The sequence below is a fragment of the Sceloporus undulatus genome, chromosome 6, assembly GCF_019175285.1.
Source record: "Sceloporus undulatus isolate JIND9_A2432 ecotype Alabama chromosome 6, SceUnd_v1.1, whole genome shotgun sequence".
Lineage (NCBI taxonomy): Eukaryota > Metazoa > Chordata > Lepidosauria > Squamata > Phrynosomatidae > Sceloporus > Sceloporus undulatus.
This window is the reverse complement of record NC_056527.1, coordinates 168,340,710-168,362,173: the sequence shown is the minus strand read 5'-3', so window position 1 is coordinate 168,362,173 and position 21,464 is coordinate 168,340,710. Positions and strand designations below refer to the sequence as shown.

Genomic DNA, 21,464 nt, shown 5'->3' with positions numbered 1-21,464 from the left:
GGGACAGTCCTGATGAATCATGTCATCCCACTTTTTACTTGCTTTTAAAATGTCCTGGTTCCTCTCTGGGCTTATTCAGATAGTGAAAATAATCTGGGATGAATCTTTGGGATCATTCACATGTTGCTTTTTTAAAGACAACTACGCAAATAATCCTACTTACACATTCTGGGTTTGTTGTTCATGCTATGGAACAGCATCACTGCACATCTCTGGGAGTTTGGTTGCTCACGTGTCCGCACTCGAATAAAGATGAAGTCGATGACACAAATGCATCCGAAGCACATTCATGACATTCAGGGCTTTATCCCAGGTTTACTTGCATCGGTTATTCACACAGCCAAAAATCCAAATCTTGTAGGAAACCTCACTTCAGTTCAGTTCAGCTTTATTATGGTCATAGACCAACACAGGTAAACAGGGAATACAGAATAAAAGTAGTTAAAAGCAAGGTAAAAACACAGGTTTAAAACAGTATTTAAAATAGCCTTTTAAAATCCAGTATGCCAGGGCAGGAAAAAAACCAACATAGATTATCCCAAGTTAAACAGGGTTTGTTTTTGGCAGCTCCCCCCCCCCCCATTTAATTGGATGTATTCAAAACGCATGTGAACAACCCTAACCTGGATTATCTTCACTGTCTGAATAACCCCTTAGTTGTTCAGAGGCATTTCCAATGCATCCAATTAAGTTTGGGGGGTCTGCCAAAACCCCCACTTAACCTGGTATAATCGGTATCAGGGTTCTTCCCGATTTGCATAGTTGGCAGTGTAAATAACCAATGTGAACAGACCTGGGATAAAACCCTGCAAGCCTTGAAAGTGCTTCAAATACATTTGCGTCATCGATAGTATCTTTATTCAAGGCACATGTGAGCAACCAAACTCCCAGAGATGTGGTTCCATGCTGTGGACAACAAACCCAGAATACATGAGTGAGATTATTCACACAATCGTGCTAAAAACAACAATGTCCGAATGACCCCTCTGTCTAGGAAAACCTCAGGATTTAAAAATGTCCAGATAATATTGTTAGCGTGTCTGTGGGTGTCAGAAAGAGATGGATTCCTAAACAAAATACAGTCAGCCCTCCATGTCCATGAATTCTTTACCCATGGATTCAAGCATCTATGGCTTGAAAATATTGCTATTGTATTTAATGGGACTTGAGCATCCACGGATTTTGGTGGAACCAAACCCCACTGGATACGAAGGGCCCACTGTATATACAAATTCCCAAAAGCAAACCTTGATTCTGCCATTTTATATAGGGGACACCATTTCACTATGCCACTGTATTTAATGGGACGTGAGCATCCACGGATTTTGGTATCCATGGCGGTTCTAGAAACAAATCCCGGCAGAAACCAAAAGCCCACAGTAATGTTTCAACAGTTTAGTGTCCAACGGGAACAACTTGCAGGGTTAAAAGGAGAAACTCCCGACTGCACATTAAATAAAGTTGCTTCTTTAACTCAAGATCGCTGCCGTCTAGTGGTACATAATTAATATTGATCCGAAAGGCAGACTTCCCAAAGGAACCAAAACAAATGCTGGGGTTACAGATTGATAAAAGAAACAATCTGGGTATCCGGTGTCCTGCTGATCCCGTAACCTAAATAAATAGGAGTCTCCCTGTGTTTGGTTTTACTTTTTTCTCATACGTAAACGCTTGTCTTTAAGACCCTTGGGGAAAATGGGAAATGTGCAAGATGGACTGTAGTGACTGGTGAATGGGAAGAAATAGCTGGAGCAGATGGCACTGGCTCCTAATACTATCAATTGTATCAAGGGTTTAAATGCAATTTAAACATGTCTTTTTGTATGTACAAAATTGGTCTGTTTTTGTATATTTGGTATATTCAACTTCTTTTACTGATGTGAGCTTGTTATTATCATATTTATCTTCATCCCGCTTTCACCCCAAAATTGGGACTCACAGCAGCTTACAGTCTAAAATCACAGTACAATTAAAAACTTACTAAAGCGACAATTAAAATGGAATTAAACTAGTACAGTATTAAAACACATCATTTGCTGGGAAAGGTTGTTTTGGACTACAAATCCTATATGTTTTTAATGTAAATAAACCTGAAGCTCAGTAGGAATCATTCCTAAAATAAATCCCCGGATCCAGTCAATTTCATGAAACTTTGGAGCCAGGAGATCCCAACTTATCCACTCTGCAAGAATCTCAGCCAACCATGGAAAGAGCCTATTTTAATGAGCCACAATCTGTAATATCCACAATGAATTTAAGCAAGAGTTCTTAATTCTTAGCTTTGGATATATTAAAAAAATTAAATTTTGCATTGCTGGCAAGATGGAAGATTGGCAGAACATTAAAGGGACACCAGTTGAGCTGAAAGAAACACACATCAGATTTTTCTTTCGTTATTACAGCTAAAGAATAATCCCGCAGGAGACAAAGTTCTTTTCTTCAAACAATGCCAGCAAACTTTGCTGAAGAACCAAACTGAATTAAAAATGTATATATAATTTTTGTAGACATTTTTAAAGAAGAAGAATTTGCCCCATGACCCAGAGGGAACAAGACAAGAAACATCCAAAAATATCCCATTATAGTGGCTAAGCCAAGTTGGAGAATTTACATAGAAAACGAAATGCTTTCTGATGCCTCCAAGTGCCAGATTTCTAAATGCTAACATTCATTTCATGCTGCAGGATACTGTACTGAAAAGTGGAGCAGAGATCCTTCCATTAACTATATAGCACAAACTTTTCCGAGTCCAAAGGAAAGTTTTGTAGGGATGCATCTACACTGTGGAAACAATGCAGTTTGACACTTTAATTGCCATGGCTCCATTTTACAAAATCCTGGGATTTATAGTTTGGCAAAGCACAGCACTCTTTGGCTAAAGACCTTATCAAACTACAAACCCCAGGAATCCATAGGCAGGAGCTGCAATGTCAAATTGTATTGTTTCTACAAATGTAGATGCACTCTAGGGCAAGAACTCACTGCAAAAGTAATCCAGGTTGACATCACTTTAACTGCCGTGGCTCAATGCTGTGGAATTCTGGGAATGGCAGTTTGTTGTGGCACCAAAGCTCTCTTGACAGCGAAGGCTAAATATTTCACTAAACTATAAATAATAATAATAGGTTTGCACAGGATTGCACAGCATCGAGCTTTGAGCATTAAAGCAGTGTCAAACTGCATTATTTCTGCAGTGCAGATGAAGCCACAGAAACCAGAACGCTAGGCTTACAACAGTTTGCTCCAGTTGTGGCATCATGCTTATGCTTTAAAGTCTAGTTTTCACAAGGCAAGAGAGAAGGAGAGACTTAGGTTGGTGCTGTCGAATTGTAGCCTGGGGGCCCAGTGAGGACTTCAGAGCAATGCCAGTTAAGCCTGAAAGCATTCCTTGATTGCTGAGTGTGATTAACCAATTAATAGCTTGATTACAGAGTAAATATCCATCCCTGGTTAATTGGAGCTGGCAACCCACTGGGGAGCTTCCTTTCACTTCCACTACTAGAACTGGAGTGTTGTTCAATGTTCCCCACCATCCTTCCCCATCTTGCTGCTCCCTTTGTCTGAACGGTAGTCTTAACCCAGAACATGGAAAAGCCACTTTTGGGAACCACATTCCCTAAAATCCAGAGTTACATAGCCACTGACTCTGCTGGCTTAGAGGATTCAGGGCATTATGGTCCAAAAACATCACTTGCTCAGGCTTTGACCTAAACCCTTCTCAAGTTCTTTGACAGACCAGGCTGAATACTTCATTATTGTTGTGTGCCTTCAAATCGTTTCTGACTTATGGAAACTCATAAAGTGAACCTATCATGGGGCTTTCTTGGCAAGATTGGTTTAGAGGAGGGTTTGCCATTTCTGTCTTCTGAGACAGAGAGTGTGACTTGCCCAAGGTCACTCAATGGCTTTACATGGATACGCCAGAATTCGAACTCTGGTCTTGTCACAGTCCAGCATGCAAAGCACTATGCCATGCAAATACTGGTGAACAAGAATGGGCGATGCTGTGCCAATGCTGCCATCTTGTGGTGTGCATGGCATATGGCTTAAGTGCTTCCGATTAACCTTGTGAGTTGTGTGTCTGATTACTACAAACGAAGTCATCACTATAAAAGAAGTCTTAGGCAGAGAGAGGCATCATTTTTAAATGAGTTTAGGATTTGCAAAAGAGCCTAAACAACACTTCAATGCCTGTGGAAGTTTCCTGTGGGCAATTCAGCTACAATGGTCGAGGCACGAGACAAGTGTTTTGCAGGATAAGTGTGTGTACTTTTGTTTGTTTGTGTGTGTGTGTGTGTGACAAAGAGGGGGTCTTTGGAGTGTCAATATGTTACTTTCAATGTACTAGAGCTCCCAAAATCCCTCTACCTCCATGATGGCTAAGAGATTCTGGAAGCTGTAATCCCAAACAGTAACTTCCCCAAGCTCTGGCTGAAAGAGGGTGACCAGATGAAATAACCGCAGAGGACAAGACACCTCAAAATATAGGAGATCCAAGAAAAATGTAGGCTATTACAACAATAAAAGTTAAAAACAGTAACATAACTATGAATTCAGGCTCCTTAGTCATGCTCCAAATGGAGGATACTTCCTCCTGGACAGGTTGAAATATAAGGCGTATCGTGGAGGAGGAGGATGTCTGGTCACCCTGTGCTTGAAGCGATGGTGCTATGGCCAAAGCCAAAGCTGGTGTTGGGTGAAATTTGGTGGCAACCTTTTAAAACCCTTTTTAAATCCTCAAGGCATGACATTGTTTGAGACTAATGGAGGAATGGCAGAGAGCGATAAAAGAGGGAGGGCAACTGTTGTGGGGAAACAGAACACTCTTAGCATGGACTTTAACAATAATGCCAATGGAAGGGACATTGTTGACGTTTTTTGTTTTTATTTTTTTCAAAAAGGCCTCCTTTCTTAGAGATACAAACAATATTTGTCTTCCAACCCTGTTGGCATGCTTCTGGGTTAATTTAAACATTTAACAGTCATTGTGATGCACCAATGTAACTTCTGGACAATCTGGCAGGGACAGAACCATCTCCTGGGTCGATTCCGTAGAAAGACAGTCCTAAAAATACTGACTGTGAGTTCCCTCTCCTTCCCGTGTTTAGTAAAGGCACCAGACATACTGTAAATATTACATAAATACTATATACATATCTATGTGCATATATGAAATACACCCAGCGGTTATATATATATACATTTTTACCCTTTGCATTCACTCTTCTTAAGCTATAATGCAGCTAATTTCATCATTATGTCGTTTACCAATAACAGTTTTGAGAATGCCTAAATAGTCTACTGTTATCAAAAATATACCGGACAACTATCAGTCATGGTGATAAAACACATTTCCTCTTTATGGCCACAAACGTCTGTATCATCCAGGAGGCCTGAAAGACAATAATAACAACAATAATAATAATGATAATGATAATATGAGAAAAGCTGCAAGAAGCAGCTTAAAAGATGGCCTGGATACCAGAGAGGCACCAGACCTATTTGTAAGGATTCTTTCTTATTAAGGCAAGAAGGACTGATTCTTCACACAGGTCTCAGGTCTGTCCAGTTCAACTACATGCTGAATGCATAGAAAGAGGGAGTTAGGCAACTGTCACATGGAGAAAGATGCTCCGAAGCAGAAGACAGGACAGAGCTATACTGTACGGGTTCAATACAACCAGCTCTAACATTCCCTAAATTCACCTCCAAGCCCAGAGTTGAAGTCAGCTGTCGGACCAATACGTTACTGTATGTCAGTTGGAGGCAGCATCAATGAGGGGAGCACAACCTCAGCCTTTGCCTCAGCCAGGAAAGTGTCTTGGGATGGATATGCCTATGCTGGCAGTTACCCTTTTAGTGAGAGCCCATTACCAATTGCATTACTGAACCAAAACGAAAGAAGGAAAAAGGAAAGAAAAAGAAAAATGGCACTATCAGAAAGGCTACAAAAGATGTAACAGAAAATATAGTATCACACCACATTTCAGACTCACCAAAGCTGCTTGAGTTCATTTGTTGAGCTGGAGGGCTGGTGCTGAATTGCCACATTGTTCTCACTTTTTTCAGTCCTTGTCCGCTGCTGATTTCCACTCTCCAGACTTGCGGGTAAGCACTGACCAAAAGGTGAAGATGAAAAACTGCTCTAACAGCTGAAAGTTAATACTCCGGAGGCGCAGGATACAAAATCAAGGTGAGCAACCTGCAGATCAACCCTTCCTTTGTGAATTCCCACAACACCCCCATACTTTACTTCTAAAGGAAGCATCACACTAGATGCTTAGGTATCAAAATGATACATGCTTCCTCTTACTCAGACACACACTTTATGGAGGATCTCCAAGAAGATAGCACCTCTTCTTAAAGTTCAATTGTAATGTCTCCTCCCTAACTATCATGGGCCCAACTCACTCATAGATCCTCAGGCATTGCCCCTTGGCATTTTGTGGACTTCTTTTACCTTCCTGGGAGATAACTTGCTTTGCTCCTGGCTCACAGGCGAAGGCTCAGCATCCTGTCTCTGTTCTCATGACCCCATTTTCCAAAAGGCAACAACAAACTTTAACACATTGAGGCCAGAATGCTCTTAGTGACTTATGCTGGCCCAAAGAAGGGTTATGTCCCCACAAGTCCCTTTTTGGGCACAGCACAGTATTGCAAAATCCTCACACAATGATTTTCCCCAAACCATGCAAAGGCAGCTGGTTGGCAGCTTCAGCTCCCGACTCAACTGGCCACCAATTGTTCCATTCACTTCTCACTTCTCTCCCTGACATTGTGCCCCATCAGCATTGAACAAGATCTTGGTGAAAAGTTCATTTGTAGATAATGAACAGACTTTTAAACCAAATTTTAAAAACCATGAGTAGGGTGGGGAGAGAATATGAATGAGCAAGAGAGAGAATGAATGATGGATGAATTACATAGAGACATACTGCCTGTCCCACCATCCCTGACCTCTAAGGGAATATGGCCCTCAGCCTCAAAAGGATTGCCGATACCTGGTTTAAGCACTGAGGTTTTGCTTACTTTTGGTAGAACTCCTTCACAAAAGCTGTCTTAACTGGTAGTTGAAATACATGTTTTTCATTCAGGGGTTTTTCCTTGTAGTAGTTTATACAGGACCTATGAGGAGATATTTCATAGAAATATTTGTGTCTTATCATTCATTATATTAAAATATTACTACCCTTCTCTACGATCTTAGGGAACATACATTGTGCAAGAGTATGCTGTGTTAAAGCTTAAATACCCTAAAGGCACCAAATCCCATCTGACTTTGGAAGCTAAACAGGGTTAGCCCTGGTTAGTACTTGGATGCGAGGCTGTCAATGGATTACAGATGCTGTAAGCGATATTTTAGAGGAAGGAACTGGCAAAAACCACCTCTGAGGATCCCTTGCCTAAGAAAACCTTGTGAAATTCATGGGGTCCTCATAAGTCGACAGGCAACTTGAAGAAATGTACGTACATATTTCTGCATCCTTCTTTAAAGACATGAATTTAGAATTAAGCTAAGAAAAACTGAACACACTCTCCCCTTTACAGTTGCCAAAACAACTGTAGAAGCTATACAGGTTTGGATGAAGGGGAAAACCAAAAGTGGATCCTTTAGAATGGGAACAACTTTAGGAGTGCAATTCCCAACCTCAGTATCAGAATTAAAATGCCCATCTGTCCTTTCACTATTATTTGAAAATGCAAGAGAATCCACTTATTGTTGCAACTGGAGAGAGAATGCTGGCAAACAATTACTGTGTCAGAAAGATGAGGTTCTCTTGCTCAAGCTTCAGAAGTTCCACACAGTTGTGCACTATTTCCAGCATATGATGGAGCTTCTGAACATGATGAACCTGTTCCTGCAGTTCTACAGATGTAGACAAGAAGTATTCCTGAGAAAGTGAGACAGACAGATGCAAAGATCAAAAACCATTAGGGTTGAAGTGAATCACAGAGTATAAATAACAGTATGTATTCTACAAGAAAAGCTAAACAAGAGTTTTAGAGCTTCCTTCTCTTCCCCCCAAAAGAGAGAAAACTCAGTTCAACAGTATCATTGCATTTCTGCTCATAAATCAGGCACAGAGGTGGGTCAAAATCTCTTACCAGGTGAATACGTGTTGCAAGTTCTTTGCCTGAAACAAAGATAGTTTGAATTAACATGGTTTTACATGGCAAAAGTATGAAATGTTACAAAATTGTACATTCAGCATTATATATATATTAAAAACCAGATGGAGAAACTTGATGTAGATACATTTTTGCTCTGCAAAATATAAATATAAAGCCCAAGTGTGATTGGAAAACTGTTATAGAAAGGATCCTCTTGTGTCTTGCAAGTTTGCCACAGCAGAACTTAACTTCTGTTCCATGGGGCTGGGGCATGAACAACAACTTTGAGGGAAGAGCCATCTGGCAACCTCATCTAAGGAGGTTTCTTCAGAAAAATAGTCATTATTTGCTAGTTAATAGATCCAATCACTATTCATAGGAACAAATCCAACATCTGATTATTTGCCAGAACTTCCAAAGTCTGTTTGATGATGTGCCCAAGGTCTGGTGATGGGGTTTTTTTAATCAGAAGGGATTACTTTGAAAAATGACAGAATACTGGAACAAACCCAAGAGTACTACAATGATTGGGCCAAAACCCTACATACCTACAAAATAGCTGACATAATCTCTCTTCAGCTTATCCACACCGATTTCCAGAAGCATTCGTATTGGAGTATCACCACTAAGAGAAACCGTTTCAACATTTCCGTGATAAGACTGTCTAATTAGTTTGCTCAGCAAACTGTTACTTCCTTGATGAACCTGTGTGGACACAATATATATCCTTTGTATCCTGCTCAGATATATCTTGAAATATAAAACAATGATGGCAACAAATGTGAACTTATTTTTGAAGGCTATATGAACGAGACATTCAGCATGCAAAACAAACTTCCTACTGTGATCATTCAACTGAAATATACATGGAAAATCATTCCCTCAAGCCAAGATGGGGGCTGTATTGGACTCTGCACCAGCAAGTGATGACATATCACTTCCAGTTTTGTTTTTGGACAATTTGGGGGAGTTTAAATGGTTAAGATATGGGGAGGCTGGGGGCTGTGAGGACAAAATTAAACTTCTATGAAGCCTTGGCTCAAATTCTGAAGGCAAGGAGGACAGGATATAAATATGCACCTGCAAATTCCTGATCAGTTTTGCAAAATGGTGTGTAGGATTGCTTTGCCCCGATTCCAGCCCCATTGGTCATACATACCGGTGCCTGCAGTTCACCACATTGAAGGGATTTCATTACTAATGTGAAACACGTCACCAGTTCTTCATATGAAACAATATCTTGGAAGAAAAGAAGAAAGAAAAGAGAGAACTGAAAAAAGCAGATCAAATGGATCAACAAGTCAGTTATGAAAGGACAGCATATAAACCTTCAGCCATCTCTCTTATGGGCTGAAAATCTGAACGGCAACAACTGGAGTTATAGCCTAGAATTGGACATACTTGCCCATATCTTAGACCACAGCTGCTCCACAAAATCCAGGTCTCCTCTCCGACTAAAAAGAGCTTTCATGGAACCATAGGCTGCAGTGGTATTGTCTTGAGGACTCTGAGAAAGAGAAGAAGAAATCTCAACACAACCACTGAAAAATAAAGTAACATTTCTTAAATTATTACAACTCTTTATATCCTACTCTACAAAACCCCCAAACCCTATGCCAACCACATCTATCCCTTCTAAAGAAAGCTTACGAAGAACACCCCATGATAGGGTTGCCATAAGTAAAAAATGATTTGAATGCACATAACAGAAATTTGGCAAACTTTATTACTACTGAAGGAGTGACTTCTAACTTTAATCCAGTTCTAGGGGGTAAATTCATAGAAATTGATTTACTCTTTGTAGTTAGTGGGTAACACATTAAAGCTTTTGGGAAATGAGCCATGATGAGCTTCCTGCTTTGGATCCAAGATGAAGCATGCTATCAACCTGAGGAAAGGCAGGTACCTCTGCAAGTTCCCCCCCAAATACAGAATCTTACTTAATACCTCAGATTCATTTTTGTTTGGTATCTTCAACCCATCTACTTCATCCTTTAAATCTAAAGGAGGAGAGAATATAAAACAGTAGAGTTATATCACAAAAAGAGAACAATATCATGAAGTTAAAGGAAATAATTCAGCTGAAACTAATAACGCTGTGCCTGGAAATGACATTTACTGAAGTGAAACACCAGGACTGTGAATAACTATTTCCCCTATAGTTATGTCAAGCTTTGCATGGCAAGTATTTCTAGAATACTACAGCTTTACCTTTCAAGAGTTTTTGTACAAGTTCAATAGCAGGTTTCTGTCCCAAACGCTTCGGCCAGTCAGTTGTGCCAGTCTTCAAGCTCTCAGCTAAACTCTGGCAATCCACAAAAAGAAAGCAAACAGAACTAGGCATGGGTCATATTCCCCCTCTAATAATTTTCACCAGCATGTTACACTTTAGCTACTCAGATGTGAATCCCATGAAAATCAAAGGCCCAGTGGTAAGAATGTCTAGGATTATATTTTCAGTTTCCCTTCTGAAAGTTTTAAACATGAAGAGGGACAGTTTATTAAAATCAAGCTGTGTAGTCAGCCTTCTGAACTGGAAATGTCACAAGTATACTTACAAGGAGAAACTGCAGCTCCCTGTTCAGCTCATACACAGAACTCAAGGTGCTCCCAGACGCCATTTGCACTTTCTAGAAATTCAGAAAACAGAATTACTGATGTGGAAAGGCCCTTTGCTGGACCTCATTAAGACTATTAAGTCACTTTACGCATTATGATTATATCCCAGTATTCACAAGGCTAAGGGGTCCTCCAGGAAATCTTGAAGAGCTGCATCCCCACCCCAGGTCTACTTCTAAACAATTAAAATAAAATAAAATAATCAAATTTTGTCTCCCTCAGGGGACAAAAGGAGCATTTATACCATGCTTTTGGAGCCATTTTTTAACAGCCGGAAGTGAGAGGAAGTAATTTCCCATTTCCAAAAAGGCCTCTTACTTAAATAGGCCCAGGCTGGGCCAAAAAGTGGTGGAAATGCCCCTCAGACATCCTAGACAATCTTTTGGGGCAGTTTTTAAAAACTGTTTAAGCCCTGGGCCCATAGGGGCCTTATCAACATGGTGGAAGTACCACCAACACCTTTTTCCCCAACCACTGGGCCCCCAAAATGACTCTTGAGGGAGCACATATGGCTCATGGGCTTCACTTTGCCCACCACTATACAACCATAATAAAACAAAGGCAAATGTTTCCCATACCAGTATAGCAACTGAAGTGAGGGGAGGCGTCTGTAGAATCTTTGTGACGTTGTTCCAAGTGAAATCCGCATATATATTTCTCTCCAGGGGAGTGAGCGTGTCCTCTAAGGAGAGGGACTCCAGTGAAGTGGTTTCAAGGAACTCATAACGGGCAAAGCCCCTTATGGTCAGCTAGAATTGATACAGTAAACATACAGCCTCCTATTACTATGTAGGATCAATAGTTCGGGGTGTGTGAGATAATCAAAATCCAATTACAAGCAGCTGTCTTAAGAATTCTCATTAAGAATGCAATTCTGAACATGCTGATACGAAATGACGAATCCCCACTGAAATCAGAGGGTCTTACTTATGAGTAAATATCTTCAGGAACTGAAATGTGAACGTTCATCATACCACTTCCAGTTCTGAGGCATCAGCATCAACTTTTTAATGTAATCTTTTAAGAGCCTAGATAGTTAAGGATTTTGTTGTTTACACTTTAAAATGAAAGCAGTGCCAGATGTGAACAAAGATGTACACAGAAGTGAATAAAGAAACTAGAGAAACCTACATCAGAAGAATGATGTCTCATTCGATGATTCTCTTTCAGTTTTTCCAGGTCTGCAGAAATTTTTTTCTTTGGCACAGGACCTGGGAGGAAAATTTAGCAACTGTTATCAAGTTGCAAAGACATTTTAGAATAACATCCAGGCTTTGCTTGTTTTGGAGATCCCTGTCATGCCAACCTAATGCTCTGACGTTCATATTTTTAAAGTGTTAAAAGCCTTTCCGTACTTCTTCACGTCAAGCAAATTTGGCAAGCAACTTTGTGAGAATTAAATGCCCCAACCAGGAGGAACGCTTACCGACACACGTGACTGAATGGAGAAGGATGCCTTCTGGGTTGCTTCCGGCTCTGAGAGGCTCGGCTCCCATCCAAATAGTTTGTTTAGGATCAGAGCCATCACATCGCACCCACAGCGGAGGAAGCGGGGCTGATTCATTTCTTTCTAAGTGGCTCATATTTGGGTTTTGAGACATTGTGTAGAATGAAATCAGCTGCCTAGAAACAAACACAAAGACATAGATCTTGATAAATAACTGTCGCAGTTTAATGTAAGGTGCTATGAGTTGAATTCTTTCTATATCAAACAGATTTGGTTTTTTGTTAGTTACCCGTTTCTCCTTGCTTTGTGGCATCCTAACGATGCATTTCAAATTGCAAGACATAATGCTCTACCTCAGAACTCAATTGTCCAGCTAGATAATCATACCTTGATTTAACAAGATCTGTTATGCACAAGCTGTCTTCCTCATAGGTTTTATCCTTCTGCATAAGACAGATGGCATTAAATCAAGCACAATTCCCCATTATGCCAAATCAGGGGTCTGGTTGCCAGTTTTGGAACGGGCTGCAAAATTTTAGCCATTCATTTTTTTAACAGACAATTATCACAAGTTTCTGTTTGATGAGAAGAGTGTGCATTATTTTATGGGGGAAAAATGTTAGCATTAAGATTAAACACACCTTGCTCTTGAAACCGGTAAAGCAAATGCCGAAGGATTCTCTTTTGGAGAAGCCAAAGAAACGGAGGCGTCATCTACTTGCTGACCTTCTAGCGCATTGTTTTCTTCACATGGTTTCTATAAGAATAAACAGCGTTCTTATAACGACTCCATGCACCAGAGGAGTAAGTGCAGAATTTCACACTACTTACCACTTTCTCCAGAATAATCACTTCGCCGCTTTTGTTCCAGAAATTCTCCAAGGGATTTGCACATCCCTCACCATTCAAATAGCCTTGCACTTCCACCTAAGCAGGGGAAAAAGGCAAGTTTTCATAGTGCACTTTAAAAAAATAACATTTAAAATGATATTTCTAGCGGAGGACAAGATGATGTCCTCTAATTGGTTTATGCGCTTCAATTATTTTAAGAGCATTTCAAGAAAAGCTCTCATCTTCTCCTCTTCAACATCATTTCCACTTCCTGGCACCACCTCCCAAAATCCCAGGCACAGCTTTTCTGCCTCTTTGTTCTCATAGGTCCCTTTAACAACAAGCTGAATTTCACACCTGCAATAAAAGTGTTCTCCCATTGAAGTACACAGGCGTCTTACTCATAACATATGCACAGCTTGAAAACTGGGCCAAAGAGGATTTCAGTACAGTCAGCCCTTTGTATCTACAGATTCAAGCATCCGCAGTTCGAATGTAATTTTAGAAGTTCCAAAACTTTGATTTTGCCATTTTATATAACAGACACCATTTCAACTTCGGTATCACTGCAAAGAGCGATGGTTTATTCGGAAGCAAATTCATGCCTGCGCACCTCAAAGACACATCGTCCTTCATTGGCATTCTTCTTTCCTTCGTCATGTACCCTGGAACATAAGAAATGAGTCTGTTTACTGATCGAATGTCAACAAAAATAACTCTTAGGCTGCCTGAATGGGAGCTTTTAAAAACCTGGCACAGTGTTGTCAATACACAAACCTATGTTTACTTACCATGCCAGCCCTCACTTTGATTTTCATTCCCATGCTTTAAGGTCAGCGCTCTTAGGCTGCGTCCGCACTGGAAGAAATGATCCAGTTTGACACTGAGGCTGCATCATATTGGAGCAATTAGTCTTTGTCTGGCTCAAAGGCTATGGAATTCTGGGAGTTGGAGTTTGTTGTGGGTGGGCCCACAACAAACTCCAACTCCCAGAATTCCATAGCCTTTGAGCCAGACAAAGACTATGTCTGTCCCTGGCTTTGGATGCTATGGGATCCTGGGACTTGTAGTTTCCTGTGGCACCAGAGCCCTCTGAAAGAGAACGTTCTAGTGTCTCCTAAAAACAACCAATACAGATTCCTGGCGCATGGAGCCAGGGCGGTTAAACATCAAACCGTGTTCCTTTTGCAGTGCAGACGCAGCCTGAGGCGCGATATGAATTAATCAGAGGAAAATAAAACTACACTTCGCAACAATTCCTTTTCAAAAACGTTATTACTGAGAAGAACCCGTGGGAAAAACGACTATCTGAAGGTATTAATGGACAAGGACGTTGTATTTCGCACTCACTGCTGAAGGAAGCCGCAGAAGCGAAGAACCACCTCCTGAAGCGGCCTGGCCGCCATTTTGTTTTTCCAAACCGCCCGCCAGGACTACTTTTCCTCCCTCCGCTCCTGATTGGCTCCTTCCTTCGTTCCCTCCGCGTCTGATTGGCTCCTTCCCTCAACCCCTCCGCCGACGCGAAGCGGCCTCCTCTATTCCTCCCTCCTCCCATCGAAAAATAATCCCTATCAATTCTGAGGCGAGTTGTTGCTAAAAATACAACCGACGACAGGATGCTCCTCAGAAGCCGATAGAGAAGAGGCGGCTTTTTAACCCAGGGCCCGAAAAAGCGGCGGCGGCTGAGAAAAAAGAAATGGAAAGTGGGCGGGGCTACGTGGCGGAGGAGGAAGGCGGCGCAAGGAGACAGGAAAACTCAGCGGCGGTGGTGAGAACTTCCTTTTCCGACGAGGGCCGCGGAGGAGTGAGGAGGCTGCGGCACGAGGCCGAGATGGTGAGGAGGAAAGGCCGGGGATGGGGAAAAGAAGGGGAAAGGAAGGGAAATGGGGCCTTCTTCGCCCGCGAGGGAGGCAAACGGAGCCCGAGGCCCGGCGGAAGGACGCCATTTTGGAGCCGCCGCGTGGAGGCCGACGGGGCCTGGCCCCTTTTGGACCCAGAGAAGCCGAGGAAGAGCCCCGAGGCGGCCGCTTCCTTCGTTTATTAGGCCCCTTTCTCATTTACACCCGCCTTTGAGAGTCACGTGGGGCCCAAGGCAGAGAGGCCTCCTGAGTCCGGCCTAAACCCCTCTCAGACCTTGGAAGCTAAGCAGGGCCGGCCCTGGCTAGGATTTGGGTGGGAGACCGCAACAGAATGCCAGGTGCTGCTAGGCGCTATTCCAGAGGAAGAGGCTGTCAAAAGCCACGCCTGAGGGTCCCTTGCCTAACGCTGATCTTGGAAGCTAAGCAGGGCCAGCCCTGGCTAGGGCTTGGGTGGGAGACCGCCAACCAAATGCCAGGGGCTTCTAAGCTCTGTTTCGGAGGAAAGGACGGTCAAAAGGCCCTTAATAAGAAATTAAAGGCGCTAGATCTTGTCTGATCTCAAAAGCTTAGCAGGGTAAGGCTTGGTTAATATTTGTATGGGAGGCCTCCAAGGAGTCTGTATTTCCAAGGATCCCTTGCCTAAGAAAAACCTATGAGGAGTTAATGGGGTCGCCATAAATCAAGAGAGGATCCCATGATAGTTGCCCACTCTTTTCCAATGGCTTCTTTGCAGGTCTTTTAAGTTTTCAGTTAGTGGCTCAGATGTAATTTCAACATGATGGTGATAATAGTATGTTACCTATTAGGTAGTTTTACCCTTAGGCAAAGAATAGGATCATCCATTATTTGAACATATTGCATTCATATTTAGGAGTATGGTTACCCACAGTGTTATATGTGACTCTACATATTGCTATGATGTTGTAATTTGCGTCTGATGCGGTCTTCAGGGACAGTTGCCTGCTGTCCGCTTGCTGTTACCGTTGAGCTGAAGACTCTCTCAAGCTGAGCAATACTTGTGCTTTTATTGAACAGCATTACTTTTGAGTGCTCTGTATCTTAACAGCAGTGTCCTCTCTTTCTCCTCTTCCCGCAACGCAGGCTTGCACTCGTCCTCTAGTCTCGGTGTACTCCGAAAAGGGAGAAGTCTCAGGCAAGAATGTCACCATGCCTGCCGTCTTCAAGGCTCCCATCCGGCCAGATATTGTGAACTTCGTTCACACCAATTTGCGGAAGAACAGCAGGCAGCCCTATGCGGTCAGCGAACTTGCAGGTAAATGCTAACAGTTGTATAGCAAGAAAGTCTTGCTGGTGGTTTCAATGTCAAGAAGGCTTTAACTCTTAGACACATTCCAGAAATAACCTGGTTTAACTGCCCTGGCTCAGTGCTACGGGATCCTGGGAGTTTTAGTTTATTGAGGCACAGCACTCAGACAGAGAAGGCTAAATGGCTCACAAAACTAGAGTTCCCAGAATTCCTTAGCGCTGAGCCAAGGCAGTTAAACTGGATTATTTCTGCAGTGTGTTTTGGACCTTAGTTATATGAGTTGAGCTGAATATGAAATATGCAGTATGTGATTGTGCCTTCAGCCCTGTTTGTGTTACTGCTGTAAACAGGCAACATGAACACTATAGTCCTACTCAATGTGCTGCAAGAATGGAGCTTTTTTTCGTCAGCCACATAGAAAATGATGAGATTCCACTTCATTGGTCCGTGTTTCTGAATTCTGTGATCTCAGTGGAAGTTCTGATGTAGGCTGTTTGCAGCTTCAGGAAAAGGACCTAGAACATGTGACTACTAGTAGTACATGAATTAATGCTGTGCTGTTGTTTCTCCACAGGGCATCAGACCAGTGCTGAATCCTGGGGCACTGGAAGAGCGGTTGCTCGTATCCCAAGGGTTCGTGGAGGTGGAACTCACCGATCTGGCCAGGGTGCTTTTGGCAATGTATCCTTGACTCTAGCTGCTGTTTCTGACAGTTCTCACTTACTACCATTTAACCTTTTAAAGCTTCATTTATTTAATATATACTCCACCTTTCTCCCAGTGTGGAATCCAGTACTAGTATGTTGCTGCACTTACATGAATAGAAAACCTAGATTTTACAACCAAGAATGGGATGCCATGTGTAATCCATGCCATTTTGGGGAGTAATTAGAAAAGAGTGAAGGGATCACACTTGCCATGATGTCGTAATTTGCGTCTGACTCTGTACCCAGCGACAGTTGCCTGCTGTCATCAGGCTGGTGCAGATGGTTGGTGACCAGCTACCTCTGAGCAAGGCTGAAAGGAGGGGCTTCTTCAATAAATGTTCTGGTTGCATCCTTTATGCTGAATAAATAGATGTGTCGTGGAGGGCGCATGTTTGCCCCGACCAAGACTTGGCGACGCTGGCACCGTCGGGTGAACATAACCCAGAAGCGCTATGCGATCTGCTCTGCTCTGGCTGCTTCGGCCCTTCCGGCGTTGGTTATGTCTAAAGGCAAGTACTTTGTTTGTGTGTGTGTAGCCCAGGATTCTGGGGAAGAAGATGAACATGTTGCTAACAGACAATTTAAAGTATGCACAGAGAAATTGTACTTTCTCTAAACAGTGATAATGTTGGTAAGATTTGAGATTACTAGTCCTATAGAGCAGTTTCTTCTTGCCCTCATAATCAACATGCACTTGACCCCGAAACCATTTTGTCTACCAGGCCATCGCATTGAGGAGATCCCAGAACTTCCTCTGGTAGTTGAAGACAAAGTTGAGGGCTACAAGAAGACAAAGGAAGCTGTTCTGCTGCTTAAGAAGCTGAAAGCCTGGAATGATATCAAAAAGGTAAACTAATCATTAATTCCAAAATGAGGTTTTTAGTATTTATTACAATATTTGATCTCACAATACTTTGTGTTTGGATTGACAAATCATTGCATCAGTCTGAAAATACATAACAAATTATTAGACTCTACTGACTGGATTTTCAAACAAAGGCTACTACCGTGTTTCGCTTAAATATTTCTGTATCACAATAACTAATCCATGAAAGTTACATGATTATAGGTTTGTACGCATGTAATTTTTAGTTACTGTTGTCTCTGCAAAGTGATGAATTTTTCACTGGTCCGTGTTTCAGATAATTGATGGTGATGGTGAAGTTCTGAGTTGGAGAAGAACATCTGTTTATCTATAGAGTGGGTGGTGCATTTTTGGATTTTAACTGTGTTGTTTTTGTTGTCCAGGTCTATGCCTCTCAGCGTATGCGCGCAGGCAAGGGTAAAATGCGGAACCGCCGTCGCATCCAGCGCAAGGGACCTTGCATTATCTACAACGAGGACAACGGCATCATAAAAGCTTTCAGGAATATCCCAGGTAGGTCTTGACTTCCATGCAGATTTTGAGAATCGTGGGCAGAAGTGCTCAAAATGATGATATTCCACTTCATTGGTCCGTGTTTCTGAAACACATGATTTGGTGGAAGTTCTGACTCGATACACAGATAGTGGAAAGTCCCTTGGAACAGGGATGGGAATAATGCAGGCCATCAGATTTTGTTAAGCTGCAACTCAACATTCCTTGGAGAATTGAAAGATTTCCAACCCCAATTTTAGAAGGAGCTTCCTTTAGCATATTGGCACCAAAAATACAATGTTTCTTCATAGTTGGGAGTTTTAGCCACTCCATAACATGAAGGGTACAAAGCTCTGTGGTTTTATTTAATAGGAATTACTCTTCTCAATGTCAACAAGTTGAACATCTTGAGGCTTGCTCCTGGTGGCCATGTTGGACGTTTCTGCATTTGGACTGAAAGCGCTTTCCGCAAATTGGATGAATTGTATGGCACCTGGCGCAAGGCGGCCACCCTGAAGAGTAACTACAAGTGAGCATGCTTCAGATTTTGTCTTTGGCTTTAGCCTAATAGGAATAGAGATGTTGCTTTCCCAGTTGGGGAACTTGAAAATTCCAGTCAGTCTCTCAAGAGTTATTTGAATGCCAAAGATGAACACTTCCAGTTATGCCAAAGCTACTCCACTTGTCAAGAAGGAGGGAAGTTGGTGGTAGAAATTCCAGAATGGTATCTGTACATGGACAGTGGGAAGATTAGCTCCAATAGATGGGTTTGAGAGCTACCTGGAATGTCCAGGTGCTGTTGCCTTACTGCTGAGCTTTCCTTAAACATGTAGTCTGCCACTGGGAGCTGGTTGCTGAGCAAGAACGGCCTTTGGTCCAACTCAGCACAGCTACTGGTTATTTCACTTCTTTACATTCTTATTCTTATGGCCATGCCGGGTGGGACTGATAACATTATTGCCCAGGACATCTGGCTTGATGGGAGGTCTAATGCAGGGCCTCAATACCCTAAGAACACTAGATCCTGTCTGGTTTTTGGAAGTTAAGCAGGGTCAGCCCTGGTTAGGACTTGGATGGGAGACTGCCAACAAATACCAGTTGCTGTCAGACTAGATTTCAGAGGAAGGAACCACCTCTGAGCATTCTTTGCCTAAGAAAACCTTTGACATTCACGGGGTTTCCGTCTTAGCCAGCGGGTGACTTGAAGGCACATACACCACAAGTACAGAAATAACTTATTTAGTCAAGGATTGTTCAATTGTGAGTAATACACGAATCTGTTCCAATGCAGCTTGCCAATGCACAAGATGACCAACACCGATCTTGGAAGAATCCTGAAAAGTCAAGAAATCCAGAAGGCCCTACGTGCACCAAAGTGAGTATCTGCCCTGAAAGCCTCCATTTCATTTGGGCGTGAGTCTTGGTGGACTGCAACTCCCAGCAGTCCTAGCTAGCACAAATGAAGGCGATGAATGCTGGGATTTGATATTTAACAGCATCTGAAGGGCCCCATGGTTACCACCTTTGCTGTAAATGGAATTGCAATACTGCACAGTGAGACACTGAAGTGTTTTAGGAATGGGACTTGTGGTTTTAAGTTTGAAATGCCGCTTCCATAAATGACTCAGATTGATGGAGAGACATTTGTCTGGTAATACTTGTCTGATTGCTGTGTCTAGAAGAAGTTAGTAAAGCTGTCCCAGTTGCTTTCATAATCATTTTATATATTCATTTAATCTTCAGGAAAAAGATTCACCGCAGAGTTCTTAAGAAAAACCCACTGAAGAATTTGAGAATTATGATTAAACTGAACCCATACGCCAAGACCATGCGACGCAACACCATTCTGCGCCATGCTAAAAATGTGAGTGAGGCCCAAAGGTGGCTAAAGTTAGGTAAGGCTTAACTTTTAGCAGGAAGGACTAACAGTCTTCTGCGTTCATTTCTGCAGCACAAACTCAAGGAAGAGAAGATAGCCAAAGGGAAAGAAAAGGCCCAGGCTCAGGCTGCTGCCGCTGCTGCGAAGAAGAAGAAGAAGACTGAAAGTGCAGCATAGACCCAGCCAGGTCTGGCTCTTGGCTGCTTCAGGGCTGAAAAGGGCTGTACTGTGGAAGACAGTGAATAAAAAACAATTACCCAGAGCAGTCTCTTCTCCCTTCTTTCTTTTCCCCTCCTCCATCACTGCAAGATTGTATCTTTAAAAACTTACAACATTCTTACAAGTATTTGTAGACACAAAGTTATGTACATTGCTTGGTTACATAAAAGGTACAGTGGTACCCCGGGTTACGAAAATAATTCGTTCCGCCGCCGCGTTCGTAACCCGAAATGCTTCGTAAGCCGAAAAAGCCATAGGCGCTAATGGGGAAAAGCCGTGATTTCGTGCGAAATAGCGCTGAAAAGCACCAAAATTTTTTTCGTAACCTGAAAAAACCTTCGTAACCCGGAACAGTTTTTTCCTATTGATTTTTTTCGTAACCCGGAAATTTCGTAAGGCGGCGCATTCGTATCCAGGGGTACCACTGTAAATGTTTTTGGCTGTTGCCTTTCTTTTCACAGTTAGGTTAGAAAAACAAAGCAAAGGCAAGTCCGTCTTGCGACAGAAACAGCAGCGGAAGGAGTAAATGCCAAGGAGCAATGTAGGTTTTCTGTTGTAAAACCTAGCTGTGAGCAAGGGAAGCTATCCAAGTATCTTTGGATTGCAACCTCCAGCAGCCCCAACTGTTGCATAATGTAATGTCCAAATGGGGTCCTCACTGGAAGAAAAGTTGGCGGCAGGAGCTTTCCTAGACTTAAGTCTCTCTCCTCAGGTGCATTTGGTTACTATTATTATTATTATTCTTCAAAGATCTAGCCATGTGAAATGTCTGTAGAATCGGAATGAAGAGAGCTCTTGTAGCCCATTTGAGACTCACTAAAAGAAAAGTTGGCAGCATGAGCTTTTGTAGATTAAAGTGCATTTATGCATTGATGTAAAGTTTTATCTGGTTTCCCCCCAATTGTTTTGCTTTGCAAAGCACTGTGTAAAACAGATAAAGATGTTGAAAAGCAAAACGGGGCCCAGGACAGAACCCCACTGGTCACTCCAAGGCAGTGGTCACTCCCAGGAGGCGCCACTCAGGGCCCTCGGATGCATTTATGTAAAGTAGTGTAATGTCCAAATGGGGTCCTCACTGGAAGAAAGAAGTTGGCAGCAGGAGCTTTGCTAGACTTGAGTCCCTTCCTCAGATGCTGCCTTGCTGAAATCTAGGGGAGCTGCTCCTGT

General features: G+C 42.4%; 2 protein-coding genes and 4 non-coding genes across 7 annotated transcripts; 5 read left to right on the top strand and 1 right to left on the bottom strand.

Moving 5' to 3' along the window:
* Window positions 1-4,865: 4,865 nt before the first annotated feature.
* Window positions 4,866-14,511, bottom strand: ZWILCH (zwilch kinetochore protein). 2 transcript variants are annotated; one of them, XM_042474960.1, is made up of 18 exons: window positions 14,360-14,511; window positions 13,623-13,674; window positions 13,010-13,105; window positions 12,820-12,935; window positions 12,158-12,354; window positions 11,863-11,942; window positions 11,310-11,480; window positions 10,671-10,742; window positions 10,324-10,417; window positions 10,060-10,112; window positions 9,514-9,619; window positions 9,272-9,351; window positions 8,661-8,817; window positions 8,107-8,135; window positions 7,756-7,892; window positions 7,030-7,125; window positions 5,997-6,115; window positions 4,866-5,393 (listed from the first exon to the last, which is right to left on the bottom strand). In XM_042474960.1, the coding sequence occupies exons 1-18, from the start codon at window positions 14,413-14,415 to the stop codon at window positions 5,308-5,310; spliced, it is 1,797 nt and encodes a 598-aa protein (XP_042330894.1). In that variant the 5' UTR covers window positions 14,416-14,511; the 3' UTR covers window positions 4,866-5,307. The 2 variants fall into 2 exon arrangements, with proteins under 2 accessions (XP_042330894.1, XP_042330895.1); XM_042474961.1 differs by having other exon boundaries at window positions 12,820-12,922; window positions 14,360-14,464.
* Window positions 14,512-14,690: 179 nt separating this feature from the next.
* RPL4 (ribosomal protein L4) lies at window positions 14,691-20,340 on the top strand. The gene is made up of 10 exons (XM_042474967.1): window positions 14,691-14,843; window positions 15,970-16,141; window positions 16,710-16,816; window positions 17,213-17,351; window positions 17,565-17,689; window positions 18,091-18,220; window positions 18,572-18,728; window positions 19,491-19,574; window positions 19,943-20,063; window positions 20,151-20,340. The coding sequence occupies exons 1-10, from the start codon at window positions 14,706-14,708 to the stop codon at window positions 20,253-20,255; spliced, it is 1,278 nt and encodes a 425-aa protein (XP_042330901.1). The 5' UTR covers window positions 14,691-14,705; the 3' UTR covers window positions 20,256-20,340.
* LOC121935858 lies at window positions 15,780-15,880 on the top strand. Its single transcript, XR_006104880.1, has one exon. It is a non-coding gene; the product is annotated as a small nucleolar RNA SNORD16 (small nucleolar RNA).
* LOC121935853 lies at window positions 16,552-16,623 on the top strand. Its single transcript, XR_006104875.1, has one exon. It is a non-coding gene; the product is annotated as a small nucleolar RNA SNORD18 (small nucleolar RNA).
* On the top strand, window positions 17,050-17,149 carry LOC121935857. Its single transcript, XR_006104879.1, has one exon. It is a non-coding gene; the product is annotated as a small nucleolar RNA SNORD16 (small nucleolar RNA).
* On the top strand, window positions 18,269-18,339 carry LOC121935852. The gene has a single exon (XR_006104874.1). It is a non-coding gene; the product is annotated as a small nucleolar RNA SNORD18 (small nucleolar RNA).
* Window positions 20,341-21,464: the final 1,124 nt, after the last annotated feature.